The 25,510-nt window shown below is 43.2% G+C and overlaps 1 protein-coding gene across 1 annotated transcript in view; it reads left to right on the top strand.

Moving 5' to 3' along the window:
• The first annotated feature begins 1,814 nt into the window (after positions 1–1,814).
• Positions 1,815–25,510, top strand: part of LOC111228637 (protein piccolo-like) — a 28,247-nt gene continuing 4,551 nt past the window's right edge. Inside the window, exons 1-25 of the mRNA XM_022754630.1 lie at positions 1,815–3,406; positions 3,538–3,642; positions 4,742–5,618; positions 7,164–8,415; positions 8,923–9,675; positions 9,820–10,490; positions 10,712–10,977; positions 11,362–12,172; positions 12,550–13,600; positions 15,655–15,723; positions 17,730–17,818; positions 17,964–18,039; positions 18,144–18,269; positions 19,657–19,765; positions 19,966–20,033; positions 20,136–20,213; positions 20,268–20,374; positions 21,303–21,350; positions 21,455–21,585; positions 22,586–22,612; positions 23,055–23,148; positions 24,131–24,202; positions 24,536–24,680; positions 24,717–24,848; positions 25,231–25,425. Coding sequence (XP_022610351.1) covers positions 1,815–3,406; positions 3,538–3,642; positions 4,742–5,618; positions 7,164–8,415; positions 8,923–9,675; positions 9,820–10,490; positions 10,712–10,977; positions 11,362–12,172; positions 12,550–13,600; positions 15,655–15,723; positions 17,730–17,818; positions 17,964–18,039; positions 18,144–18,269; positions 19,657–19,765; positions 19,966–20,033; positions 20,136–20,213; positions 20,268–20,374; positions 21,303–21,350; positions 21,455–21,585; positions 22,586–22,612; positions 23,055–23,148; positions 24,131–24,202; positions 24,536–24,680; positions 24,717–24,848; positions 25,231–25,425 — 8,944 coding nt within the window. The remainder of the gene's footprint in view (positions 3,407–3,537; positions 3,643–4,741; positions 5,619–7,163; positions 8,416–8,922; positions 9,676–9,819; positions 10,491–10,711; positions 10,978–11,361; positions 12,173–12,549; positions 13,601–15,654; positions 15,724–17,729; positions 17,819–17,963; positions 18,040–18,143; positions 18,270–19,656; positions 19,766–19,965; positions 20,034–20,135; positions 20,214–20,267; positions 20,375–21,302; positions 21,351–21,454; positions 21,586–22,585; positions 22,613–23,054; positions 23,149–24,130; positions 24,203–24,535; positions 24,681–24,716; positions 24,849–25,230; positions 25,426–25,510) is intronic.

Raw genomic sequence — 25,510 nt, forward strand, 5'->3', positions numbered from 1 at the left:
AAGGCAGAGCCCACACCTGCGGCCCCAAAAACACAGCCCACACCTGCAGCCATCAAGGCAGTACCAACAGATACAACCCCAAAGGTGGAACCTACATCTGTGAAGATGGAAACCACACCTACAGCAGCTTCCACACAAATCGAGCTCGAGACCGCACTTATACCCACAACAGCAAAGATTACACCTGTTACAGAAGAAAAAGAGCCTCAAACAGCATCCACAGCACAACCCACTATACCCACTATGGCCCCTGTGCAAAAGACAGTAGCACCACCAAAGGCTGACATGTTGAACACAGACGTTCCCAAAACTGTGACAGTGGAAACTAAAGAAGAGGCTGTGAAAATGGAGCACAGTGTGGCAGAAGTTCTTACAGCTGAAGAGTCTAAACCTGACCTTCCAAAAGTCAAAGTTGAAGCCGGTGTAGCTGTAGCTTCATCTGTCTCAGTGACAGAGGCACCAGTTGAACCCACCGCCCCTATTGCTGCAGAGGATGCTCTGGCTGGAGTTGTTCCAGGGACTGAAACAATGCCAGAGTTGTCTGCTCAAGAGATGATTATTAAAGAAGTGCAGCCCGATAATTACATCGAACTTAAAGAAGCAACAAAATCTTTACAGCAAGAAGAGGTGCAACCAAAGACACAAGAAACACAGCTGGCATTGGAGATAGAACCAGTGATAGAAGCAGACAGCAAAGTGGAAGTGGCTGATAAGTTGGTTGAAAAGATTATTGATGCCACCTCACCTCCAGAGACACAAACAGTATCTACAGAGAGCATCATCATAAAAGTAAGAATGGCTCCTCTCTCTAAAAATTATTAATGTAATGACAAATATTCAATTAAACATGATAAAATCAAAATTGTATATAAAAACTATATGCTAGGATGATCCTTCTGTTATCCCTTAAAGATTAAATTGTGCTTCAAGAGTAAATATGAATGTTGTTGAAACATGTAGGCACCTAATTCCTAGCTGTGCTGAAATTAATGTTTGGCTACAAAAATACTTGTAGTCTTCATATATTTCCTCTAACAGTGTTGGAAAAATGGCATTCGCTGCTTCATTAAATGCAAATGTGAAGCATTTGAAGTAATGACTTGTATTTATTAGTCATTACTATCTTATTGCATTGCATTGCAGATTTTTGTTAATGTCACTTTCATTATTTGCTCACCCATTATTAATTAGTTACTTTGTCCCTCATTTTCAACTTATGATGACATTAGTGTGGTAACACCGAAAACTATTGATGGAATTTTTATGACTGCTGTGGAAAGATGTGTCTTACAACTACACTCAGAGGTTTCAATGACACCAGTTAACACGATACGTTCCGTTGAGCTTGTTTATGTGTCTTCTATAATATGTTGACCACATTGATTATTAATAGTTGTTACGATTTGGGTGAATGATACATCTTCCCACTGTATTACAAGTAAAAACAAGGTAAAATATCTGGCAGTTTGTCTATTTTGGCCATTTCATCAAGAATGTATTTACTATTATCTTGTCTTTTTTTGTTTGTTTGTTGTTTTTTCACATTTTAGGACCAAGATGAGACCAGAAAAGAGCCAATGAAAGAAAGAAAGGTTTCCTTACCTACTGGGCAGGTTTTCCCTGTGACAGCTACAGAGCCTAAATCCAAAGGAGAGGAGCATGAAGAAGATCAACCTCAGATTTTACCTATATCACGGGAATTAAAGGATGAGCAGGTGGTTAGTGATACAAGGAAAAATGATATAAAGACAGAACCATCCATGCCAGTAAAAGAGGAACTCAAAGCTGAGAGAAGGCGCCTAAGTTTCCAAGCAATGAATGACAGCAGTGAAAGTGAGCTCACACCTTCACCCTCGCCTAAAGTCCAGAGAAGGAAGCTGGAGGTGACAAATATTTCATCCAGCAGTGAGGACATCAAAACTGAAAGCGCTGGCTCCTCTGTTGAAGATGAAGAGTTCATCCGCAAACAGATAATGGGTATGGGTGATGAAGAAGAAATGTCTCTTTCAGAAGATGAGAAAGAAAGGAATTTGGCCAATGAGGAAGCTATCAAGGAGGCTGAGCTTGATAATGCTTCAGTGACAGCCAAACCTCTATCTAGAAAAGGTAGCACGGACAATGAAGACAGCCCAGCCAGGAAAAAAGACCTCCCAAAAACTGGCACTGCAACTGCTCAAGATGCTCCTGAAACAATGCCCAGCACTACTTTCAGGAAAGCCATTCCAGTCACAAGACAGAGACAAAGCACAGATGAAGAAGTAGAGAGCATCACAGAATCCGTATCAAAGGGATCATCTAGTGTTCAGGCATCTAGCTTTACCCCAGGATCTTCACCTACATCAGCTTCATCTCTGGAGGAGGACAGTGATAGTAGTCCCAGTCACAGGAAAGTCAGTGGGGACAAACAGCATCGCAAAGGTAAGCACAGGCAGCCAACCCAGCCTCTCCCAACTATTGAAGACTCTTCTGAGGATGAGAAGAGAAAGGAAGAAGACAAGCCTAGGAAAGACAAAGATGAACTTAGAGCCCGTGGCCAACCACTGTCTCCAGCTGAAGATGCTTCCTCCACAGAGGATGTGAGACAGGTCACTGTAATGGATGAAACCAGTGGAACATCTGGCTCTGAGTACTCTGCCAGTATAGAATCAGAACCAGAGGCTAGGCAAGCTGTACAGAGAGGAGACAAGCCTTCACCAACAGTGATACCATACACTCCTACTGATCCATTTAAAGAAAAAGATACTGTGACAAAATCACTGAAGAGTGCCGAAGAAGCATATGAGGAAATAATTCAGAAGACAAAAGCTATTCCTGGGGAGAGTCCTCCTGATGTTGAGCCGCTCTATGGGGGAATGGCAATCGAGGACTATCTTTATGAATCCTTGGTTGAGGAGCCTGAAATTAAAATGAGTGAATGTCAAGTGGAAGAACCCAAACATGATACTGGCTCTGAATCTCTCAAGAAACTTAGGTCACCAGAGGAGGTTTATGAGGAGATGATGCAAAAAAAGAGAGAACTGATGATGATAGAGCAAGAGTTTCAGCAGGCTCAGACTGCCATGGAATCTTCCTCACCAGGGGCTTCAGTCACTGAGACCTGTGTGGTAACCATGCCCATGGAGGAGACTTTCCTCACTGGGCAAAGTGATATGCCTCTTACAGAGACTGAAACTTCCAGTGAAGTGCCAGTAAAGAAAAAGAAACGTCCAGCTCCACCACGCCCTTCTGAACCCCCTAAGCGACCGGAGGTGACTATTGTTCCAAGTACTCCTAGTGGATCTATAGGTTTTGTTAGGCCTATGGTTCCTCAAGATCCTGCACTCAGAAAAGCATTGTTCCCCATACCAGACCTCAAAATTACCCAGTGTTCATCTGGGGAGGAAGAGGATGACAGTCTTGCGGATGAGTATGGTGTTGGTATTTCCTCTGACATTACCCCCAGTGATGACTCTGAGACTAAAGAAGATCCATCCATAAGCCCACCTTCGTCGGAAACTACTGAAATGGAGCCTATATGTGTGGTCTGTGAAATTCCAGAGCCAAAACCCATTCCAACTCCAATATCAGCCCCAGAACTCACTACTACACCTTCCCCTGTATCACCTATGTCCCCTCCAACGTCACCGGCCACTCCAGATTCCAGTTTGGCTTCTAATGCTACATCTTCATTCTCATTTCAGGCTCAAACCCCTCTGTCATCAGATTCAACTCCACTGTCTACACCCACACCTCCAACTAAATTTGTAACCCAATCACCTCCAGAGGTCTCACCACCATCGCCCACCACAATTGCAGCAGTACCGTCAAGTGTGGGCTCAGTCTCTCATCCCTCTCCAACCACAGTTATAGTTACAATACCAGATGTGGTTTCCGACCCATCCAAAGCTCAAACAACTGCAGTAGTTCAGGTTAAGCCTTCTACAGCTGAATCCCCAAGTCAAGCCCCAGTGGAGATGTCTACTGCACCTGTTGTGGTCCAAATGCCAGACTTGGTTTCATCTCCATCTCAGGTGCCTATTGAGGCTCCAGCTGTTATACAGGTCTCAGCACCAAGTGCAGCACCTGCTGTTGTCTCAGCTCAACCTACAACCCTAGTTACAGCAACACCTGTTGTGGTCTCCACTCCAGCTTCAGCTCATGTTGTTTCTGCTTCTGTCACTCTGGCCTCATGCCCTGGGCCAGTCATAGTCCAGATGCCAGACCTGGTTTCAACTACATCTCCAATCTCTGCACAAACCCCACCATCGGTCTCAGCACTTGTAACAACCCCAGCTCAAGCCCAAGCCAAAGTGGTACATTCAGTCGCTGTACAGCCAGCTGTCCCATCAGTGACCCCAGTGGTAGTTCCAATTCCAGCTCAAACAGCCCAGTTGCCTGCTCCAGCTCCGGCATCAACTACTATAGTCAAAAAGAAGGTTCCACCCCCTCCTCCACCTCGGTCTACTTCAGTGTCATTACCTGAGCCGAACACCGAACTGCCACTTGAAAGAACTGTTCAGCATGTCACCCCTACTATGACCACTACCAAAGCTGTGGGAACCACAGTATCTGGCCAACCAATGCAGTCTGTAGTTGTGGATATACAGCCAAGAATGGAAGATATGCAACCAGATAGCATGGCTGTACCTCATATAGTGACCCCAACCAGACAAGGGCATGTAGTCATTATAGTGCCGAGTGGGGAAAATATATCATTGCTTGGTACTCAAATAGCCACACACATTGCTTCCGATATACCCAGCCCAGATACAGCTTCACTACCCACTAAGGTGTCAGCAGTGCCCGTAGCTTCAGCTCCACCACTTCAGCCTAAACCTATAACAGAGACAAAAGCTGCAGATACAGTAGAAATACCTGTGGCAGATACACCTCCACCACCTCCTCCTACATTACCCAAGACAATGTCACCAATTCCCACTGCAGTAACAATTGCCGCAGTAACAATTGCCACAGCAACAGTAGCACAAGTTTCTGTTACAACAACTGGCCCTTGTCAAACCACCAAGCCTCCGCCACCTATACCACCTAAGCCTATATCAATTCCAGCTGGACTGGTTTTCAGCCACAAGCCAGGAGAGACTGTCAAACCACCACCTCCTCCAGTGGCCCCTAAAGCTGCAACACTACCCAGGACTAAAGAACCTCCAAATGCTCTGACACTTAGCCTGACACGACCTGTGGAGTCAAAATTAGGTGCCTCATCTCCTAAGTCACCTTTGTCTCCTAGACATGCCAAATGTTTGCAAACCTATGTGGTGATAACCCTTCCATCTGAGCCTGGCTCACCAACAGAGGGCATAACAGTCCAGGCACCTGTAAGACGAGGGTCTATCCCATCTACCAAAGTGTCAGGGGTACGGACCACACCTTCAGAGCAGAAAACACCTACTGAGGCATTCTCAGCACAGGCTACAGTTAGGAGAGCCTCTGTCCCCACAGTAAGGCATCCACCTCCAATACCTGTACCTCCAACTGTGGCAGTAGAACAGGTCACACCCTCTGAGGTAATAGCTCCCAAAGTGCAAACCAGGAGAGACTCTGTGCCTTCTGTAGTGCAACCACCACCATCTGTGGCTGATGTCATCACAGTGTCATCAGGCCAGGACACATCCATTCAGGTACACAGTGTACCGCTTCCAATTAAGAAACCATATGTGCAACAACAACAATCAATTGTGCCACCACGACCACCACCACCTAAAACAATGTCTGAGGTCATCACAATGCCCTCAGAGCCAAAGGTTCTTATTCAACCACTAACAGTCCAAGCCACAGTAAAGACACAGTCTATACCATCTCCTGCTCAGCATCCGTATATAGCAGGAGAGGTCATAACAGCTCCACCAGAGGTTATGACTGAACCACTAGCTCATCAGGCCCCAATACCAACTGTACATGTGCAGCCACAGCCACAGCCACTGACAGAAGTTGTTGTTGTACCACTGCATCTACCACCATTAGATGCACTAGTTCTCCAAGATAGACCTGCTGCAGTCCCCTCAACTATTTTTTATCCACAAGCTACAACTCAAATAGAAATGCTACAAAAAGAACAGGATATGCCTACTGATGTCATTGTCACTGAGGCAGTTATAACATCATTGATACCAGAAGTGAGTCAGCAAATTCCTGTTCAAGAGCAATTTGCAGAAGCTGAAGCACTGACTCACTCTACAGAGCAAGAATTTTCAACAGATACTCACACCATTGGTGAACTTCCATCAGTACTACAAAAAGTTCAGCCTTTTGAAGTTCTGCCTATAGTGACACAGAGGCTATCTACACAGCAACCACAACTCATAGCTGAAGTGGTAACTTTCCCTACAAAGTTTGAATTACCTACTGAGGTTATTACAACTGACGCTGCTGTTAGAATACCAACAACAGTATCTCCAGTACCACATCCTCTACCTGTAGCAACTGAAGTTACCCCAACACCTGAAGTAGTTCAGTTAACGCTACTACCTACAGTTGATAAGATGACAACTCCTACAGTTTCTGAAGTAACACGAACACTTCCTGTGATGCAAGTCCAACAAATGGCAGTGCAGCCAGAAGTCCCTCCTGTTACTTATATACCACAGGTCTATGGAGCAATTACATCTTCAGTCAGTTCACATTCAATGCTTCCACTGGAAGTTATAGCATTGCAGCCTGAACGTGAGACACCCACAGAGATTATTACAAAGGATGCTGATGTAAGCAGAGCTACAATACCATCGTCAGTAATGCAGCCTCAGGGAGTAACTGTGATGCCAGTTGGGGTTATTACAACTGAGGAAACCAGAAGTAGGAGAAGGACATCTATATCATCCGTAGTACAGCCAGCATACACAACAAGTGAGATATTTACTTATCCCAAAGAGTATGAAATGCCCACACAGGTTGTTACAACTGAGGCCTTTGCTGCCACCAGGAGAGAATCCATAACCATGCAGCAAACATTACCACTGGCACAGGTAGTAAGCATGCCAGCTGAAAAAGACATTCCTATCGATGGTTATGGTGTTCAGGTCCCCTACAGGAGAGGATCTATTCCTTCAACAGAACAACAACCACAGGTGTTAAGTTATTCATCGGAATATGATCAGCCTCTGGAGATAATAACCACGGAAGCATACACCAGGAGAACCTCAGTGCCTGCTGCACAGGATATTCCACAGTGTGTGTCTGTGGCTCCAGTCACCATCACTAAAATTCAGCAAGAGTCTATTGAGAGCCAAGAGATTCGGGGACCAGAAAAGGTGGTCTCCAGTATGAGTCACATGTATTCTTCTTCAATTTCCACCTCAGGTCAACCCCCTGAAAGCCTGCCTAGTCTGGTCACTCAGGTGGTCACCACTGAGGTCCAGAGGACCACTGTTTCTGTTGTCCATGAAAGACTTCCACAGGTTCCTCCACCCAGTGTAGCAATCACTATACAACCAGATGTAGCTAAAGTACAACCTCTGCCAAAACAGAATGGGAAGATAATATATCCTGGTGATGTTATCGATTTACGTACTATGAAGGTTGGCGTAAGGATGACTGAACAAGGCATGGACCTAACACCACCTGAGTCATGTCGACAGTCTTTTTCAAGTGACTCTAGTGGGCGTCAAATCACAGCAGTGCAGCCTGAGATAGTAAATCTCAGTGCAGAGATCACCCCTGCAACCACACTGTCTGTTGTCACTGACAGCATCACAATAGTCACATGCACAGCCACCATTGCTTCATATAAGAACACTCCAGCAGAGAAACCACTCGATTTGCAGGGCCCTGTTACATCCTTACCTCTGCCTCTCACCACATGCAAACCATTCGAACCACTAGCACAGATTGTATACAGACCTGTGAACTCTCAGCCCATAGTCAGTGCTGTAGGATCCACAGCTCAGGACATACCCATTAATCTTTCCTTTGGAGCTCTCGTACCCTCAGGAGTCAAAGAGCCATCAGCAGCCATCAGCAGTGGAGGTCCTGTCCTTTCTCTAGAAACCACAGGGGCCATGGATCTGTCAAACTACAGACCAGTGAGAGCTATGGTAGCTTTATCTGGCACAAGCCCAGGAGTGGTGACCACTGTTGTGGAAGAAGATGGGACACCAGTCGACCTTACAGCTGGTAGGAGGAGTGTGTGCTGTGATGTCATTTACAAGCTACCATTTACAGGAAGCTGCAGAACACAGCCTCCGGTTACAACCCAGCCTGACAACCGTTTTGGCTACAGAGATGACCACTACCAATATGATAATGCTGGAATTTATGGTATCAAAGGCATGAATGGTATAAAAGCATCAATGTCTGAGACCAACCTGACGGAGGCAGGACTTTTCTCCTATGATCCCAAGAATGATTATGACTATCTCAGTGGATCTTCAGATGGCGCTATAGACCTCACTGCTGCCAAACTTTCTGCTGGTGAGTATTGGGGTATTTCAGCATGTTTACTGCCATGCTCTGTTTGGTTTTTGGGCTTGCATTTGATTGATTTAATAAATTGTAAACTTTTATTTACAGAGTGTCTTTACTCTTTTTCTTATACTGTAACAGTTCAATACTTTGCTTGCTGAAGATATACATGATAGTTAATGTTTTCCCCCTTAAATTAGTTTTCTTCTTAAATTCATGTTTTCTTTAACTGTTACATTTGTTTTGGTGTTTAATTTGCATGTTTTCATCAAATATTAACACTTGCTTGTTTTTTTTTCTGTTTTTTTTTTTTGTCTTGTTACAGATGCATGTGTGTGCCTGCGTGTGCTCCCTCAGTATTTTGGTTTTGCTTCTTGCTAGCGAAAATTACTGCAGATATGCATGTGCAATAGGAGTCTTTTTAAATCCAAGCTGCATGACCTTCAACTTATAGAACAGTATGATTGTTTGTGAAACTATAACGTATTTGATAAAGTAAAATCTATACCTCTGGACTTGTTATGACAGGTAAAGCTCTAGACTACACTAGCAAAGCTACTGGAGTCTACCCTGGGATGACTACTGCTCCATACTCCCAGGTCCCTGCTGCTGGGTTTGGTGTAAATAGTGTTCTAAGAACCTCAGATGGAATAGTTTACTCCTCTGTTTCTGCTCCAGTTCCATCTACATATGCAATTACAACTCAGCCAGGCTCCATCTTTAGCACTACCTTAACACCTACATCAACAGTCCAGAACCAGTCATTGCCACATCCATACGGCTTCATTCCCACAACAGACCCAGGACAGATAATTCCTTATGACACTGGGCTACCTAAGGAGCTTCTACCCACAGCTTTGGCTGACATTATAACAGGCTACCCAGACATGTACTCAGACACCACCCTGGAAGCAATTGCTGCCTCTTTGGATGCCTTGGCTTCTTCCCCAATATTCCCTGGCTTAGACAACACCAAGATGGCCCAGTATCAGATGGAGAGGGAGTTTTTAGAGCTAGAGAAGCTTAAGCAACTATGTCTTGCTGAGGAGCTGGAGTGGGAGAGGCAGGAGATCCAGCGTTACCGTGAACAGGAGCAGCTTATGGTCCAAAGGGAGCTTGAGGAACTTCAGGCTCTGAAACAGCAGCTTCTCCTGCAGCAAGAGGAAGAGCACCATGCCCACATGGTGGCCCAGCAGGAAACCTATGCCCAACAGAAAGAACAGCTGCAGCAAATCCAACAACTCCAACTGCAACTCCAACGCCAGCTAGACGAGCACTATGGTAGCACTGGTACCACAGGAAACCTCTTAGATGCTAAATATGCAGGTGTCGGGGACAGTGGCCAGTACTGGCCTGTTAAAGATGAGTCTACAACTCCATCTACTGGGATACAGTTAGAGGAAAGTCGGGACCAGCTTAGCTTAGTAAAGAAGCTTCAACCTGATCAGGACACAGGCAAAAAAATAATTGATAGTGGAGTACAGACAGATGATGAAGATTCAGCAGAGAAGCAGCATGTAGGAAGGAGAAAGAAGAATAAGAGAAATGTTGATAGCTCAGCTCAAACTGATGATGAGGACCAAGATGAATGGGATGCTCCCACAAAAGCTCGACGACGCTCTCGAAAACATAGCAGTGATGGGAAACATAGCTCCAAGGTCTCTAGCATTGCTATCCAGACAGTAGCGGAGATATCTGTCCAGACTGACCACTCTGGAACGATCAAACGACCCAATGTCCAGATGGACACTAAGGTGGAAATCATCAAGCATATCTCAGCTCCAGAAAACTCTCAGAGAGGTGGCAGTCTTAGCTGTCAGACAGACTCAGATAGAAGGCACACACCTATTGAGGTGGGATACAGCACACACCTAACAGCAGATGCCCCCTCTAAGTCTAAAAGCTTCTATACTGTAGTCTCCCCCCTGTCCCCGGAAAAGTCACTTGGAGGTCAGAGAATGTTGACTGCTGACCCAACCAGATTTTCTTCTGGCCCTCGGATATTAAAGGCTGGCCATAAGTCTCTGTCTGATCCTAAATCCCTTAGTCCTACCACAGAAGACAGGATGGGTGGATACAACGCAGACAGCTATTCTGTAAGTTATAGCAGAATATAAGTGGAAAAAAATGTCTTATCATTGCTGATAACGATAATTTCTGTGCTTATTATATCAGAATTATGAAAATGCGTTATATACAAAAATGATAGTAAAGTATGCAGCTGTAGTGAATAGTGAATTGCAATTCAAATTCATTCTAAAGTGTTTTAATCATCATTCAATGATAGACAGATTTATGATTTGTTTTTATGTTCTAGGGCCGCGGCTCTCCCTCTGGCACAGGTAAGAAGGTAAAACGGACACTACCAGACCCCCCTCCTGAGGATGACTCTCTGACAGGACGATCAGGCTACAGCACCAATTCTGCTCGTCGCCGTCTTGCCCGCAGTACAACAATGGCTCGGGCAAAGATCCTGCAGGACATTGATAAGGAGCTTGATCTGGTGGAGAGAGAATCCTCTAAACTTCGCAAGAAACAGGCTGAACTAGATGAAGAGGAAAAAGAGATTGACGCCAAGCTACGGTGAGATGCTACAGATTTAACATTAACAACACAGGATATATGCATTTGTTAGGGCCCTATGACATTAGTTCATTAACAAATAATTTTAGTAACTAAGTAATATGCCATAAATAGATTACAACCATTATCATTGCATTCGTCCCTCTCATGCCATCACTATTCCTAATTCATCTGCATGATTCCCCTCTTACCTTGATAGCTTATGGGCTAAAAGGCTGCCTTGACATCACTCAGTGAGACCTCTCCACACTCACACATAGTAAAAGGTACTAATGTGTGCGAACCTGGAACATTATTTGCCTCTTTGGTTGTAATGTTAAGTGTTAGTGTTGTTAGTGGTTAAATTGTAAAACAATATGTGTCTTTTTTTTGCTATCACTGTAGGTACCTGGAGATGGGTATCAACCGGCGTAAGGAGGCCCTGCTGAAGGAGAGAGAGAAGAGAGAGAGGGCCTATCTACAGGGGGTGGCAGAGGAAAGAGATTATATGTCAGACAGCGAGGTTAGCAACATCAGAGAGGCTAGGGGTGATGGCCTGGAAAGACCACGGACGGCTCCACAATCAGAGTTTGACCAATTCATCCCCCCACAGACAGAAGCTGATTCCCAGTACAACACACTAACTAGTCCCTACTCTCACTATGCCCAGTATGTTCCCCAGACCCAAACCACCAGCCACTATACCCAACAGAACCTATATCAGCAGCAGTCCCTTTACCACCAACAGGTGTCTCCTTACCCAACTCTGTCCCTCTCCCATGCTCAGGCTCAGTCTAACAGCTACCAACATGCTCTGCTCTTGCAGCAGGGAAAGCAGCGACAAACCACCCTGTCTGATTTAGAGCCTAAGATCACCACCAACTATGAAGTGATACGCAACCAGCCTCTGCTCATTGTACCAGCCTCCACTGAAAGTGGCTATGGAGTGGCTCACCTGGGGGGCAAATATGGCAACTTGGACTTGAGACTAGGACTAGAGGAGAGGAGCATGGCTTCAAGCCCCATGTCTAGTATTTCTGCTGATTCCTTCTATGCCGACATTGACCACCACAATGCCAGGAACTACGTGTTGATAGAGGACATAGGGGAGCTCACCAAGGCTTCAACGGGGCTGGGCAACACTGGCTTGGGTTCTGGATTCAACCTGCCTGATAAGGAGCTGTCCAAGGCAGACAGACTACTCAGGGCAGCAGAAGTTAGGCGCACAGCAGAGGTAAATACTTATTTATATACAGTACAGTATGTATATTTTTTGGTTGCTTTTTAGTTTCACTAATCTGTCACTGAACAGCCAGAATTTCAAAATATTAGAACATTACTATGAATATATATACTATGCATTTTATAGCCTGTTAAAAATGAAACAAAATGTATGACAGCAAAATAGTGCTTTAGCTGTTGAGCTTATACTACACTTCTCACAAAAAAAATGTAGACACAATGGATCTGTCTGGTCACTTCTATACGCCATTAATCACCTATTCTGGAGCTATATGTAACACATAGTGTTTACTACTAAGTCGCATTACTATTCAGGAAACACTAAATGTGTGTCATATTTCTCCCTTTTAGGTGGCAGATTTTTTAGGTTCATCTCGGCTTCAGGGTTATGGTAAAGGAGAAGACGACACTATGGAGGAGCCTTATGAGCTGAAACTATTGAAGCAGCAAATCAAGCAGGAGTTTAGGCGAGGAACCGAGGGGCTAGAACACTTAACAGGTCTGGGCCTACCCCAGTATCTCCCCAGTGACAGCAGTTTTCGCCACTTTCCTAAAGGAGAGAAATATAGCATTGGCAGGCTCACCCTTGAAAAACAGGCTGCGAAGCAACTCCCAGCAGCTGTGTTGTACCAGAAACAAATGAAAAACAAAAAGGCCCTAATAGACCCGAAGGCCGTCACTAAATTTTCTCCAATTCAGGAAAGTAGGGACCTGGAGCCTGACTTTGGCAGCTACATGGGATCTGGGGCCTCCTCTGTGACCAATCTGGCTGCTAGAGCTAGGTTGCTACAGGATGAGATTACATTTGGGCTAAGAAAGAACTTGTCAGAGCAGCAAAAATATTTAGGTTCCTCACTGGGGGCCAACCTAGCTGGTTCTCTTAACCTTGGACAGTCCCTTGGACTGGGATCCACTATCAGGGCCACTGGCCAGGATGATGGCACCTACCCAAGTGGTACTCGTTCCCGACCTTCATCACGACCCTCCTCCCGCCCCTCTTCTGTCTATGGCTTGGATCTATCCATCAAACGGGACCTATCCAGCTCTTCACTCAGACTTAAAACAGAGGGAGAGGTCCTGGATGCAGCATTTGCCCCTGGGGTGGCCAGAGCAAAGCCCACTAGTTTACCTATCAGCCAAAGCCGGGGCCGTATCCCCATTGTGGCTCAGAACTCTGAGGAAGAGAGCCCTCTGAGCCCAGTGGGGCAGCCTATGGGCATGGCTCGAGCCTCAGCTGGACCTCTCCCTCCCATTTCTGCTGACTCCAGGGACCAGTTTGGGTCTAGCCATTCCCTGCCAGAGGTGCAGCAACATATGAGGGAGGAATCACGGACACGTGGCTATGATCGAGACATTGCGTTCATCATGGATGACTTGCAAGGTGCCATGTCTGACAGCGAAGGTAAATGGAGCCTCAGACTGTTTCAGCAACTCGACTGTGTGGACCTGCTTGTTATGCATGCTAATGCTGAGTGGTCTTACTGACTTTGTGCACTAACTGGTTCTTTCTCAATCATGATCGCTCTATATACTTGTTGTTGGTTGTTCGTCACTATATATTTTCCTCTGTCACAGTAAATGTCACATTAGATGTTTGCATGCTATTTCTTTTCTTTTTAATTTGTTACTCACCGATACATAACACTCCTGGCCTGAGTTTATGTATGGCACTTATCAGTTCTATCCATGTTTGTTCTGTTATTTCATCAGCATGCTTTGTCTTTTTATTTTGCTAAAGCTTTAGTCCTTCACAGTAAAATGATGATCCTTAATATTAAAACTCAGTGGTGACAGAATTGCTTTGCAAAAACTCTATGGGCTTGAATACATGTTGTCCACGTTATAGCTGCCTTATTCTTAGTGAGTCCAAAATTAACTGAAAATCCATAATTATGGTTATGATTATTATTATTATTGAAAAATCATATTTTGCAGTCACCCTAAACAGAATATCATTATCGCGCTGGGCATATAATGCATGGCAGATGAAACGCAGTTATTGAGGATTCACTCCTGCATAAATATTCAGTTATGAGAGGTTGTGGCATATAGTGGCAGACACTGTTGCAGAGTTGTTTTTTCAGAAACTTACTGACAGAATGAATGAATGGTAGATTCTAATAAGAGTATTTTTTAATCTTTAAAAATGAGATACCAACTTTTAGTATTTTTTAGTAAGCTTTGTGTTATGAAAAAGCCCTAAAATGTGTAATGTGTAAGTCATTGTTAAATAGCAGAAACAATCTTAAAACATAACAATGTAATATTTAATCATCTTCTCATATGCGAAGTGCCTCATAAACAGAAATAAAATGTTTGGTTAATGGAATTTAGAATGTCGGACGTGCTGTATAGACCATCTGGAAGCTGTGTTAGCTGCAGAGACCTGTGGTAGCAGACTTTTACATGAAGGTATGACAAGGAGTGTCTGGGGATTCTCAGCCCTCCTCCAACAATCTGCAGAGCAAAATAGTGGCTTTTCAAGAAGTAGGTCAACTCCTCAGAAAGATGTATATATTTACTTTTCTAAGTCACCCTTCCTGCTATTTTGGAGAACAACTAGCAGCAGTAAGTTTAAAGGAATACTGCTGAATCATGGTGTGGTGTGAGTGTACTTTAGTATTCTGCACAATCAAGGCAATCACTTTGTGTAGATATTGCTCTTTAATTCTTGGCAAGTCAGTGATGAATCTACCAATTTAAGAATAATCCAATTTGCAGGGTTTTTTTTCCACATGTCAACCCTCACTGCAATGCAATGACCTTCTCTCATGGACTGTCATGCAGTTATGCGCACTATTAAAATTTACATTTTGCATCATATTATTATGTCTCATTTGTGTTGTGTTGACTGTATGTCTTTGTTTCAATATGTCTTTAATTTTCTATCTGTATCTGATTTTGCATCCTTGCATGTTGTGCAACACATGTTCTCCATTTCCATCTAAATAAAAGTGAATGTTTTCTGCTTGTTGGTTGTTGCTGTGGATGTCTCATTGCTATGTGAGATGTCCATGTCCCCTCGTAATTAACAGAAAATATTGACATATATTATCTCCATCTTCGTAAGTGTGGAATTGGCAGTGTTCCATTAGGTTAGATAAATCAATTTCTGTAGATATCAATATGCAGTATGAAAAGTTAGGCAATTAGATACAGTGTGTTTTTCATTTCGTAGAAACAAGTAAACTTAGACTCTGCAAAAAATACAATATTAAGGCCAGTGGCCCAAAAGTGAAAAGCACCTGCCTGATTAGGGATAAGTTTGAGAGGGTTTAATGTGATCCACATTGATTATCAGACAAGAATCACTATGCATAATAGTAACAACTATGTCTTGTCGACTTTAGCTTTATTCCTGGACCATTTACGAAGGATCAGTGTAGTTGAATTCTTGATGAGAAGGTGATATTTGTCCTGACCCCACATAAAAGTGTCCATCTGCCTTGATTACAGCACTAAGTGAGTCCATGCTGGCTCTGAACAGAGATGATGCCAGAATCTTTCATGAAAGTATCAGACACGGTAGAGTATCTTACAGTACAAGTTAAGAACCCCTTACACTCATGGTACTACTGTGGCTCAATCTTACATTAATTGATAGATGGCTTTTTCCCCCCTTAAACTGTATCATATATGTTTTTCATAATGCTTCTGCTTAAATTTGTAAACATCCGACAGTCTTCTAATGTCAGACTTGCAGTAATTTCAAGCATGCCTCTTACATTGACTGCTTTCAGTGCATGTGCTGAAGTATACTCACAATACATATCTAGTCTGAGCACAGTTCCTGTAGTTTGTTAGTTTAATGAACGTATGTTGACGCATTTCTAAAAACAAATATACAACTTTGTACCCCAGCTGGAGGCCCAAACTGGAATATAGAAGGTGAGACAGCATTCAATTCCCATGTAGTTACATAGAGACTGTATGCCTCCATGCCGCACATCATGGTTCTGAATGATCCACTTCTCTGATTGATTTCTGTAAACATACCAGACTCATTCTGGAATGACCCATATCTCAATAGTATACAATACATGTCATTTAGCAGATCTCTAGTAGCTGACATGTCAGATCCATTCTGGAATGAAACCCATCTTAATGGCACTAGATGACTTTTATGTGTCACATATTGTAGTGATTTGAGTTACACATCATTTGGAATGACTGTGGTTCTGTAAGCATATCAGACCCATTTCCAGTATTCATGTTCATGCACTTTTGCAAAAAAAAAAAAGAAAAAAGAAAATCACGTGTATATTGTGTGATCATGCTTAAGTGTTACGACAAAAATATGTTTAAATTGCTTTTCATATACATGTACGGTATGTTAAGGCATATTATCCAAAATTCTGAAGGTCGATGCTGCCACTGTTTAATGATTCTAGATCAGAAAACTCTAACTCTGACAAGAACTGATAAGTGCTTTCTAACCCAAAATCACATGGGTAACAGGCAACATTTACCTTCAGCATAAATGGCCATCAGGCCATTTCTCTTCATCATTATTGGTGCATCTTCTTGGAGAAATTAGATCACTGATAATACAAAGAGACATTTGGCAAACCTGTGCACATTCTATCCTTAGTGACAATCTATTACATTGGACACCAAAGTGATGATGACTCATATATCTAATGTAGAACATTAACCACCAACCTGACTTGTTACCATGGCTTCAATTGAGCTGAAAGTTGAAAGTTTTCTGAGATTTGCAAAGATGCTGGTAAAATGTGGCACAAGGCATCCAAAATCTTTCAGATGTCACATATCATTGTTAAAGTTTGACAGCACACTGCACTTACAGTACTTACTAAATATATTTACATAGTACAATACCACTTAATTTAGAGTTATATGATTTTTGATCCTAAACTACAGTGGAAGGTAAAGAATTAGATACATGTAGATATATCTTCCCCTTGTCCGCTTAATTATTTTGTTAAGAAAAATTACATTACAAACAAGTGTTTGGAGATGGCTACATAAATTAGGTTTATCATCATTATTATTATTATTATTATTATCACTGGAGTAAAAACATACAATGGGACAACTCCAATCCACAGTGTTTTGATTGAAATTATTAAATATCGTAATAAATAATTTCCAAGGGCTTCTTTCAGTAACAATGTTTCATATACAGCAGCTATGAAAATGTGGACCAAAAAGAGCCCTCACACTCAGACGAGGAGCACTGCATGGGATCAAAAGCATGCCGAACTTAAAATGCTCTTGAAATGTATTCATCCTTCATTCAGTGCTTGCAGTGATCATTTGATCTCACAGACGGTATGGATATGATGGAGCAGAGTTTATATACCTATCCAGTCAGGACAGATCAGTGATCTTCCTGCATTTGGGCAAATGGGAGGATGGACAAACTCTGTGATGCATACTAGAAAAGATTCTCCAAAAGATTGATCTCTGCCCAAGTTGCCCAAGCAGAGATTTATTACACTATCAGGGGCACAGAGGATTTGTGATTGTGCTTATGTGACTTTTAACCTCCACCTCTCCCTGCCTAGCGTACCACCTGAGGAGAGAGGAGACAGATTGGTTTGATAAGCCAAGAGAAGGGCATCCGCAGGGTGGAAACATTTCAGACCGGAGACAGGTGAGATCTAAACTAACAACATTCAACTCAACACCACATCTTCTGTGTGGTTTTCTTACTGAAAATCTCTGGTATGTAGACCTTTCTTTTTTATGAAAGGAAACCTATTTTCTTCATGCTGTAAATTCTTTAAAATCTCTCTCAGATGAAACTGGTCCCTTACGCCTTCCCTCACACTCGCATCAGGCTTAAGAGAGACCTGAAGGACACCAGTGTGTCAGGTATAAGGCAAACACGGAGCACACAGACATACAAGAACTATGCACACAATCATTATTATCACTGTTTTGCTAATCAGGATTTGGTGTGTTTATTTTCCCCTCAGGGAATGGACTTGGGATCCGTGTAGTAGGTGGGAAGGACATTCCAGGGAGCAGAGGAGAGATTGGAGCCTACATTGCCAAGGTCATCCCTGGTGGTGTGGCAGAACAAACAGGAAAAGTTGTAGAAGGTGAGAGGAGAATAAGAAAAGGAAGTGATAAAAGTGCTCCTGTGGGCAGTCCCATGACTATTATCATAATTGGCCATCAGTGAATGTAAATCTTTAAACTATTATTAGCAAACTATTCTTATTCAGTGAAAATCCCTGCCTGAATCACTGAATTCCAGATGGAGATGCGAGAGGCTGCTGTAGCCTTCTGTGTTGTGGTCTGTCATGTCTCATTCTCTGAGACATCACTTCCAAACACAGAAAAAGCCTGTCAACTCACCCTCCGCAGCACTGGGATGTGTTAGTCATTAGGCTATATTTAGCATCGCTATAGACACACGAATACATAAAAGCAGGCATACTCAAACACACACACAATAATTAGCTTTACAACCCTTCAAAAAAAAAAATCCTATCCAATTTGTATCTTAAATTATTTGAAATGACTGAAATTATTGATTTAACTGAGAAGAAATGGAATATTCATGGAAATTCCCACAGTTTGAAGATATTTTTAGGACAAAATTGTTTCTAGTTTCTCTCTTCACTGGCAACTCCACATTAGGGACTGCCATGACTTTGCTTATTTGCACAAGGGAGGGGCTGAAAGTCAGATCAGCGAATGTATTTTCTCTTCGTCTCATATATTTCATTCTTTTGTTTGTGTGTTTGTTCGTTTTCCATTGAAAGACTAAAAGAGACGAGGTTAGATTGGGTCCCTTCATGGCATTGTTAGTTGTAATGGAGGAATAGTAACAGTGGTCAGGCTGGAAATGTTTACTTTCTAGCGTATGCCGAATTGTAATTATACAAATGCGATGCTTATGTTTCACTTGAAGAGAATAGCAGCAGAACATGGCTTTAGGTGTAAAGAGAAATAAAGCGGGGGAGGATACGGAGAATTATACAGAGAGAGCGGAGGGAATAATCTAAATGTGCACTGGCTCATGCAGAAGGCTATGGAGTTATTAATTCAAGCCTTTATTGTCACAGCAGCTGGTGAGTTGCTTCATAAGCAGAAGTCTAATCTGAAGACCAGTTTTCATTAATGTAAGTGAGGCCTCATACAGCTCTGGCCTTGGGGTGGACGTTTGAGTTTGCTGTGCACTGACTTTTGTCTATAGTATATCATTAATATACTGGTTGCTGTGCTGTGTGTGTAATAATAGGGTGTCATGTCAACACAAAAACTAAATAGAAAATACATTTTCCCCTATGTGTGCTACAAATTGAAGTGTTGCTTCTGTCACATAAGCATGTACGTTGCTGCACTATCCAGACTGTAACATGTTTCATATGTAGAAATGGGGTGAAATGCATTTGGCCACCAGGCCATAACATACTATCCAGGAATTGATAACACCTCTTTTGTCTCTGAATCTGCCTGCTTGCCTTCCTCACACCACAGGAATGCAGGTGTTGGAGTGGAATGGGGTCCCTCTGACAGGAAAGACTTATGAAGAGGTGCAGTGCATCATGGGCCAGCCATGTGCAGAGGCGGAGCTCTGCGTGAGACTGTGAGTTACATCTGTCATCATTTATCCCCCCGTCCCACTGAAACTCCTACATGTTTAGTCGCAATATGGTGACTCCGCACACCTTCTCTCCTCCCTCTATTCATTCCACACCCCTTCATCTGACAAATATCACTCGATGATTACTGCTAAGATACACTGGTTGATATTCCATTATAAATTTCCTGTATGGATCCAAACAGTGACCTTAACATGCTGTCTGACCCTGAGCACCCACAAGCCCTGGAGCACCATGTCCAGCTTAAGGCTGGTATGTACAAGGATTTGCTGTTATGTCTGCATGCATGCATGTATCTGTGTACCTATATCACAGAAACACAATGTGCATTACTATACACATTTGTCTCAATAGGCGGGCAGCGTTCCCCTGGTGTGGATCCTAAGCAGTTGGCTGCAGAGTTGCAGAAGGTGTCCCAGCAGCAGGCTCCTGGTGTGGCTGGGACAGGAATCGGGCCTGGAGGTTTGGGGGTCCTCTCTGCACTAGAGCGTTCGGCCCTCCTCCACTCGGGGACTGGATCGGCTGCCTCCAGCGGTGTGCCGAGCCCTGGTCAGCCTGCATCCCCTGCCATAAACAAAAAACAGCGACACAAGGTAGTGGATTTGACTTCTTTGCATACTTTCTGCTCAGACACACTCCTCAATTGTGAAGAGTACAGTTTACAACGTGACTAGAAGAAAAAATATAAATAGTCTATAACTATTTCATATGTCAGAGGTTGGTATTTTACGTAAAATAAAGTCTAGACTGAATAAATAAAAAGATGGATCTGTATTAAGCAGCTGTCTCTGGAACCCTGTGTGATCTGTCATACACCCTGGCTGCTGTGATTCCATCAGTATTACATCACACAACACTACAAAGGGGGAGGTTGCATGGGAAGGTCAAATGGTGTGACTGTGTTCATCAGAGAGTGACAGACCAATTATAATGGATCAATAACACAGCGTGACAGAGTGCATGGCCCCGGCTGCAGGTGTGCTTTACACATGACATGGGCAATATGTGCATAAGTGCATCATTATGAACAAATGTTTAAATGTTTGATTTCTTGAAACACATTTCACATTGACAGAAAAAAGAAGATGCATTATGTTACACAAATGGTGATGAATACCTAGTATAAAACATGAAATAGAAAGTAAAAATACATTTGTACTTTGAAAATGTTCTAAACTGAATTAGACTTTTTTTTCTATTAATGTTTAAGAAGCTCAAATAATTGATTAACCTTCTCAAACTTCACTGGAGGACTTTTCCAGTCAATTACACTGCAGACATAGTCAAATCTCTCCTGAGGCTCATAGATCTAGTGAGAAATCTTTACTCTGCATCTCAGCAAGGACAACCCTTTCATCTGTTAGCTGACAGCACATTATATATTTCAAGAGAGCACTATTTACTGCAAGCTATTGGCTGAAGTCTGTTAGGAACTTTTCTTTGTATATCAGGTCAGCGTCTATTTAACTAATCATGAAACAATCAATTCATAACCATCGCATGTATTCTTTCCTGTTTCAGCCAACAGAGATTATGAAGATGCCTCATCCCATCACTGGAGACATTCAGGTAAAAGAACACTTTCAAAAAGCACTAGAGCAATTTTGGACAGCGACAAAATAAAGATGCAGCCCAGTAGTTTGGTCCCCACAACCGCTCTCTTTTCCCCTCAGCTCCAGATCAATTATGACAGGAACCTAGGAAACCTGATCGTCCACGTCCTGCAGGCTAGAAACCTAGCCCCAAGGGACAACGACGGCTACTCTGACCCTTTTGTCAAGGTCTACCTCTTACCAGGGAGAGGGTGAGTTCTGAGTGTGTTCGAGTGTTCAGTGATGTCTGGTCTGTGTCTGCCTTTTTGCTTCTGTGTCTGTCTTATCCCCCCCACCCCACCCCCCCACCCCCCTCTATTTCTTTCTGACGTTGTACTGACTGTGCTGTATGGAACTGACTAACTACTGCAGTTTGTATAAGAGAGTGAGGCAGGACATGATGGTATGAGGCAGTCATTTGTAGTGTCATTTGATTCAGTCTCTATGAATCAATGGATGGGTGTTTTTGACGCAGTAACAAAGCAGTGAGAGGAGATCCTTTGCCATATTGCTACATTATAAAGTGTCAGATTACCTGGTCATACACAGCCTACATGTGTAAACATATACGCTGAATTCACAAGCCCTTCTTTCTCTTCCCACGTTTGACTAGAGGGAATACTTCAGCATTGTCCCCTTGTATTACAACCCAGGCTTCCTCCTCTTATCCCTATCTGCTCCACTGTCTACCCAGGAGCCGAGTGAATAGCGAGAAAGGAGAAAGGATCGATACAGCCTTTATCTGCTCTGTAGCAGTATCTGCTCTTGGATAATGACCCTATCAGACCTGTTTATGAGATTATAAACCCTTTCTACTTCTGCTCTATAGGTTAGAAATGAAAGCTCTGCAGGAGAGCACATTTGTTCCGCTGCTGTTTCATTTGAAGAATATTTTGAAATCCATTTGTCTGACATTAGCAGTGAAGTGCACAGCCAACAGTTCAGAATAGTGAATTATAAATTCACCCACGAGCCGATTGTAATCATTGTGAGTTTTTTTTTTCTTTCTTTTTTTTTTTTTTGGTCTTGCGTCACATACATTGCTCCGGCACAAAAACAGTGATACACCCTGCATAGAATATTGATTGCCTCAGCTCTCTATCCTCTACTGGCTTTTCTTTGAGCTCTCTGGGCTTCTCTGACTGTTTTTTGTGTTTTTGCTTTTCTTGTTTGTGATATCTGCCCTCCTCTTCCTCTTCTGGACTCCCTCAGCCAAGTCATGGTTGTCCAGAATGCAAGGTAGTGTGGTGCTGATCTTTGCTTTTTAGTTGGTGTTATGTTTTTTCTTTCTGTAAATTACGTCTCCAAAGTGGTTTTTCCATCCTTTTGTTGTGGCCTTTGTTGTTTGTCCAATTATCTGCTGTATTTCATGGTGTTTAAGAACACTCCTATCATTGCTTTTTCTCTCTGTGCCTCTCACTTTTAACGTTCCTCAGCTCCTATCTCTGAAGTAATGTGTGATTTTGTATCTTAGTCAAAACGGAAAAATTAAAAAAAAAAGAAAATTTGAATTAGTTTCTTTTGTCTCCACAAAAGGACTGTGACCATTTTTACGAACATTTATTCAGTCCACATTTATTGAGTATATCACAGTTTGGTGAATGTTTGCCATGGGGTCAAGCAGGGAAGAGAATTTTTTAATTTATTACTGATAATCATTCTGAATATCATGACTTATCAGTGCTGATAACAAGAGAAGGACCAAGTACGCCCAGAAGACCATGAACCCGGAATGGAACCAGACTGTAATCTACAAGAACATTCATTTGGAGCAGGTACTGTGCAGAATAACATTAACACACCCACACACCCACCCACCCACACACAGACACCCACACACGCACGCACGCACGCATGCACGCATAAACGCACGCACGCACGCACGCACACAGTCCTTCACTCTGTCTTCCTTGTGCAGTTACTGTATGTGCTGCGGGCCGCTTTAGGGCAAAGTGGATGTCTTATACTCTTATTACGATTCTGACCACATGCGTTGTCCCGTGGTTCAGCTCAACAGCCATAATTTCTGCTCTCACACACTCTCAACACAGAAAGCCTAACTGAGTGTTGTTTTAACTAAAAGAGTTACAGAAACTTGGTAATCATACACCTGTGTGCTCATCTGTCACTGTGCAAGCGTTACTGTGTATTTGGGTGTATGTGTTTTTTTTTATTCTTGGGCCTCTGTGTTTGTCGGGAGCAGTGTTGTTTATGACAGAGACACCACCCAGACACTAATTACAGCTGTGAGGGATGAATGCAGATGCAGTGGCTTTTGTGGTCCGAGGAAAGAGGCCTTCTGTGAAGGCAATGGATTCATCAGTTCCTCTGGGGCTGGCTTCTGTTAATCATGACTCACTGCTGGCTTTAAAAATGCTGCTGCATCGCTCATTCACCCACTCCCCAACCCTTGAGATATGTGTCCGTCTCTTCCCACACAGTCCTATACAGACATACAGTATATAAACATTCCCAGGTATGTGCCCACATGCATGTACATATATTTGAACAAACCAAATCGAGTGTAACCCCTCGCTTCTTTGCCCATTACAGTATCCCTCCTAGATTTGCGTTCATTCATGCACTGCACACAGTGTGCCTGAGCTGTTTTCTTTCACACTTCTTCCACCCACATACACACAAACACAGGCACTCTCACACACTTATACACATTGCTCTCTCACACATACATATTCACACAAGATCCCTCATCTTAATCCGTGCCCCTTTCTCCTCTTCTTCATTCTTTCTCTCCAGTTAAAGAAAAAGACGCTCGAGGTGACAGTGTGGGACTATGACAGATCCTCCTCCAATGACTTTCTTGGAGAAGTGAGTGCTTTTGGAATTTGAATCCTGTGTGTGAAAATGTCAAATGCATTTTGTATTTAAATTGCACAAAAGGTTTCTGGTGCTTTATTTTCTGTCCTTAAAACAACCTAATAATATTAGCCTGGTGTCTCTCCTCTCACAAACTCTCATAAGCTCTGCTTCATGCCTGTAAATCTGTATAGTGAGCTGTTCTATTTATCTTGTGCTAAATACATTCCTTTCCTTATTCCCTTGTATCATTTAATATTTATCTAGCTGATGTAGCTGATTGCTGGGCTTGGACTGAGGGTCATATATTTTCATCTTTGTGTGTGTATGTTCATTGTGTCTCAGGTGTTGATTGACTTGTCGAACACTGCCCAGCTGGACAACACTCCTCGCTGGCTGCCTCTGAAGGAGCAGAGTGAGAGTATTGAGCACAGCAGAACCCACCATGCTACTCAAGGCCCACCAGGGTCTGGGTCAGGTCAGGGTCATGGTCAGGGACACGGCCAAAGCCTGGGCCATATGTCAGGGCCTGGGATGGGGCCTGGGCATGGTATGGGACAGGGTCAAGTGCCAGGACAGGGAGATGGGAGTCATGATTCACCTAAAAACTCTGTAATCAAGAGCAGAAGTCATGGAATCTTCCCTGATCCAGGCAAAGGTAAAAGAGTCCACCACACAAATCTGTTTTCAGCTTCATACACATCCTCAATTTCCATGAATCAGTTTATTCTATGAGACTATTCTGAATCATGACACTGATAGCATTATTCTCAGCTGTTTTTCATTTGTTAGAAAACCCATCATTTATAAGGTGGTCACTCGGTTGGCATAGAGCTAGAGGCTGTTGCCACAGAAACTGAAATGCTAATAATTTCTTGAGACCTGTAAATGAACTCCATGTGCTTGTCAACTGCAACACGGCACAATCAGGGCTGCAACAGAGCAGAAAATATTAACTACACTTAACAGCAGATTAAATTCATGTACAGTTTGCTGTTGTCTCCTTAGCAGCCATAAACCCACATTATGTCTTCCTCCAGACATGCAGATGTTGCCTTTGGAAAAGTCACACAGCAGCCCAGGCAGCTCCAAGTCTTCCTCTGACGGCCAACTGCGCTCCCACGGCCCCTCCCGAAGCCAAAGCAAGAGCAGCGTCACTCAGGCTCACCTTGAGGATGCTGGGATAGCCATTGCCGCCGCCGAGGCTGCCGTGCAACAGTCCCGCCTGCAACCAAGTAAATGCTGCCCCTACCCATGATTCAATTCCTCTGACATGCTTCCTTTTTTTTCCTGCGCATGCAACGAGATTGTTTGACGAAA

The sequence above is a fragment of the Seriola dumerili genome, unplaced genomic scaffold, assembly GCF_002260705.1.
Source record: "Seriola dumerili isolate Sdu_G_001 unplaced genomic scaffold, Sdu_1.0 BDQW01000219.1, whole genome shotgun sequence".
NCBI classification, from domain to species: domain Eukaryota; kingdom Metazoa; phylum Chordata; class Actinopteri; order Carangiformes; family Carangidae; genus Seriola; species Seriola dumerili.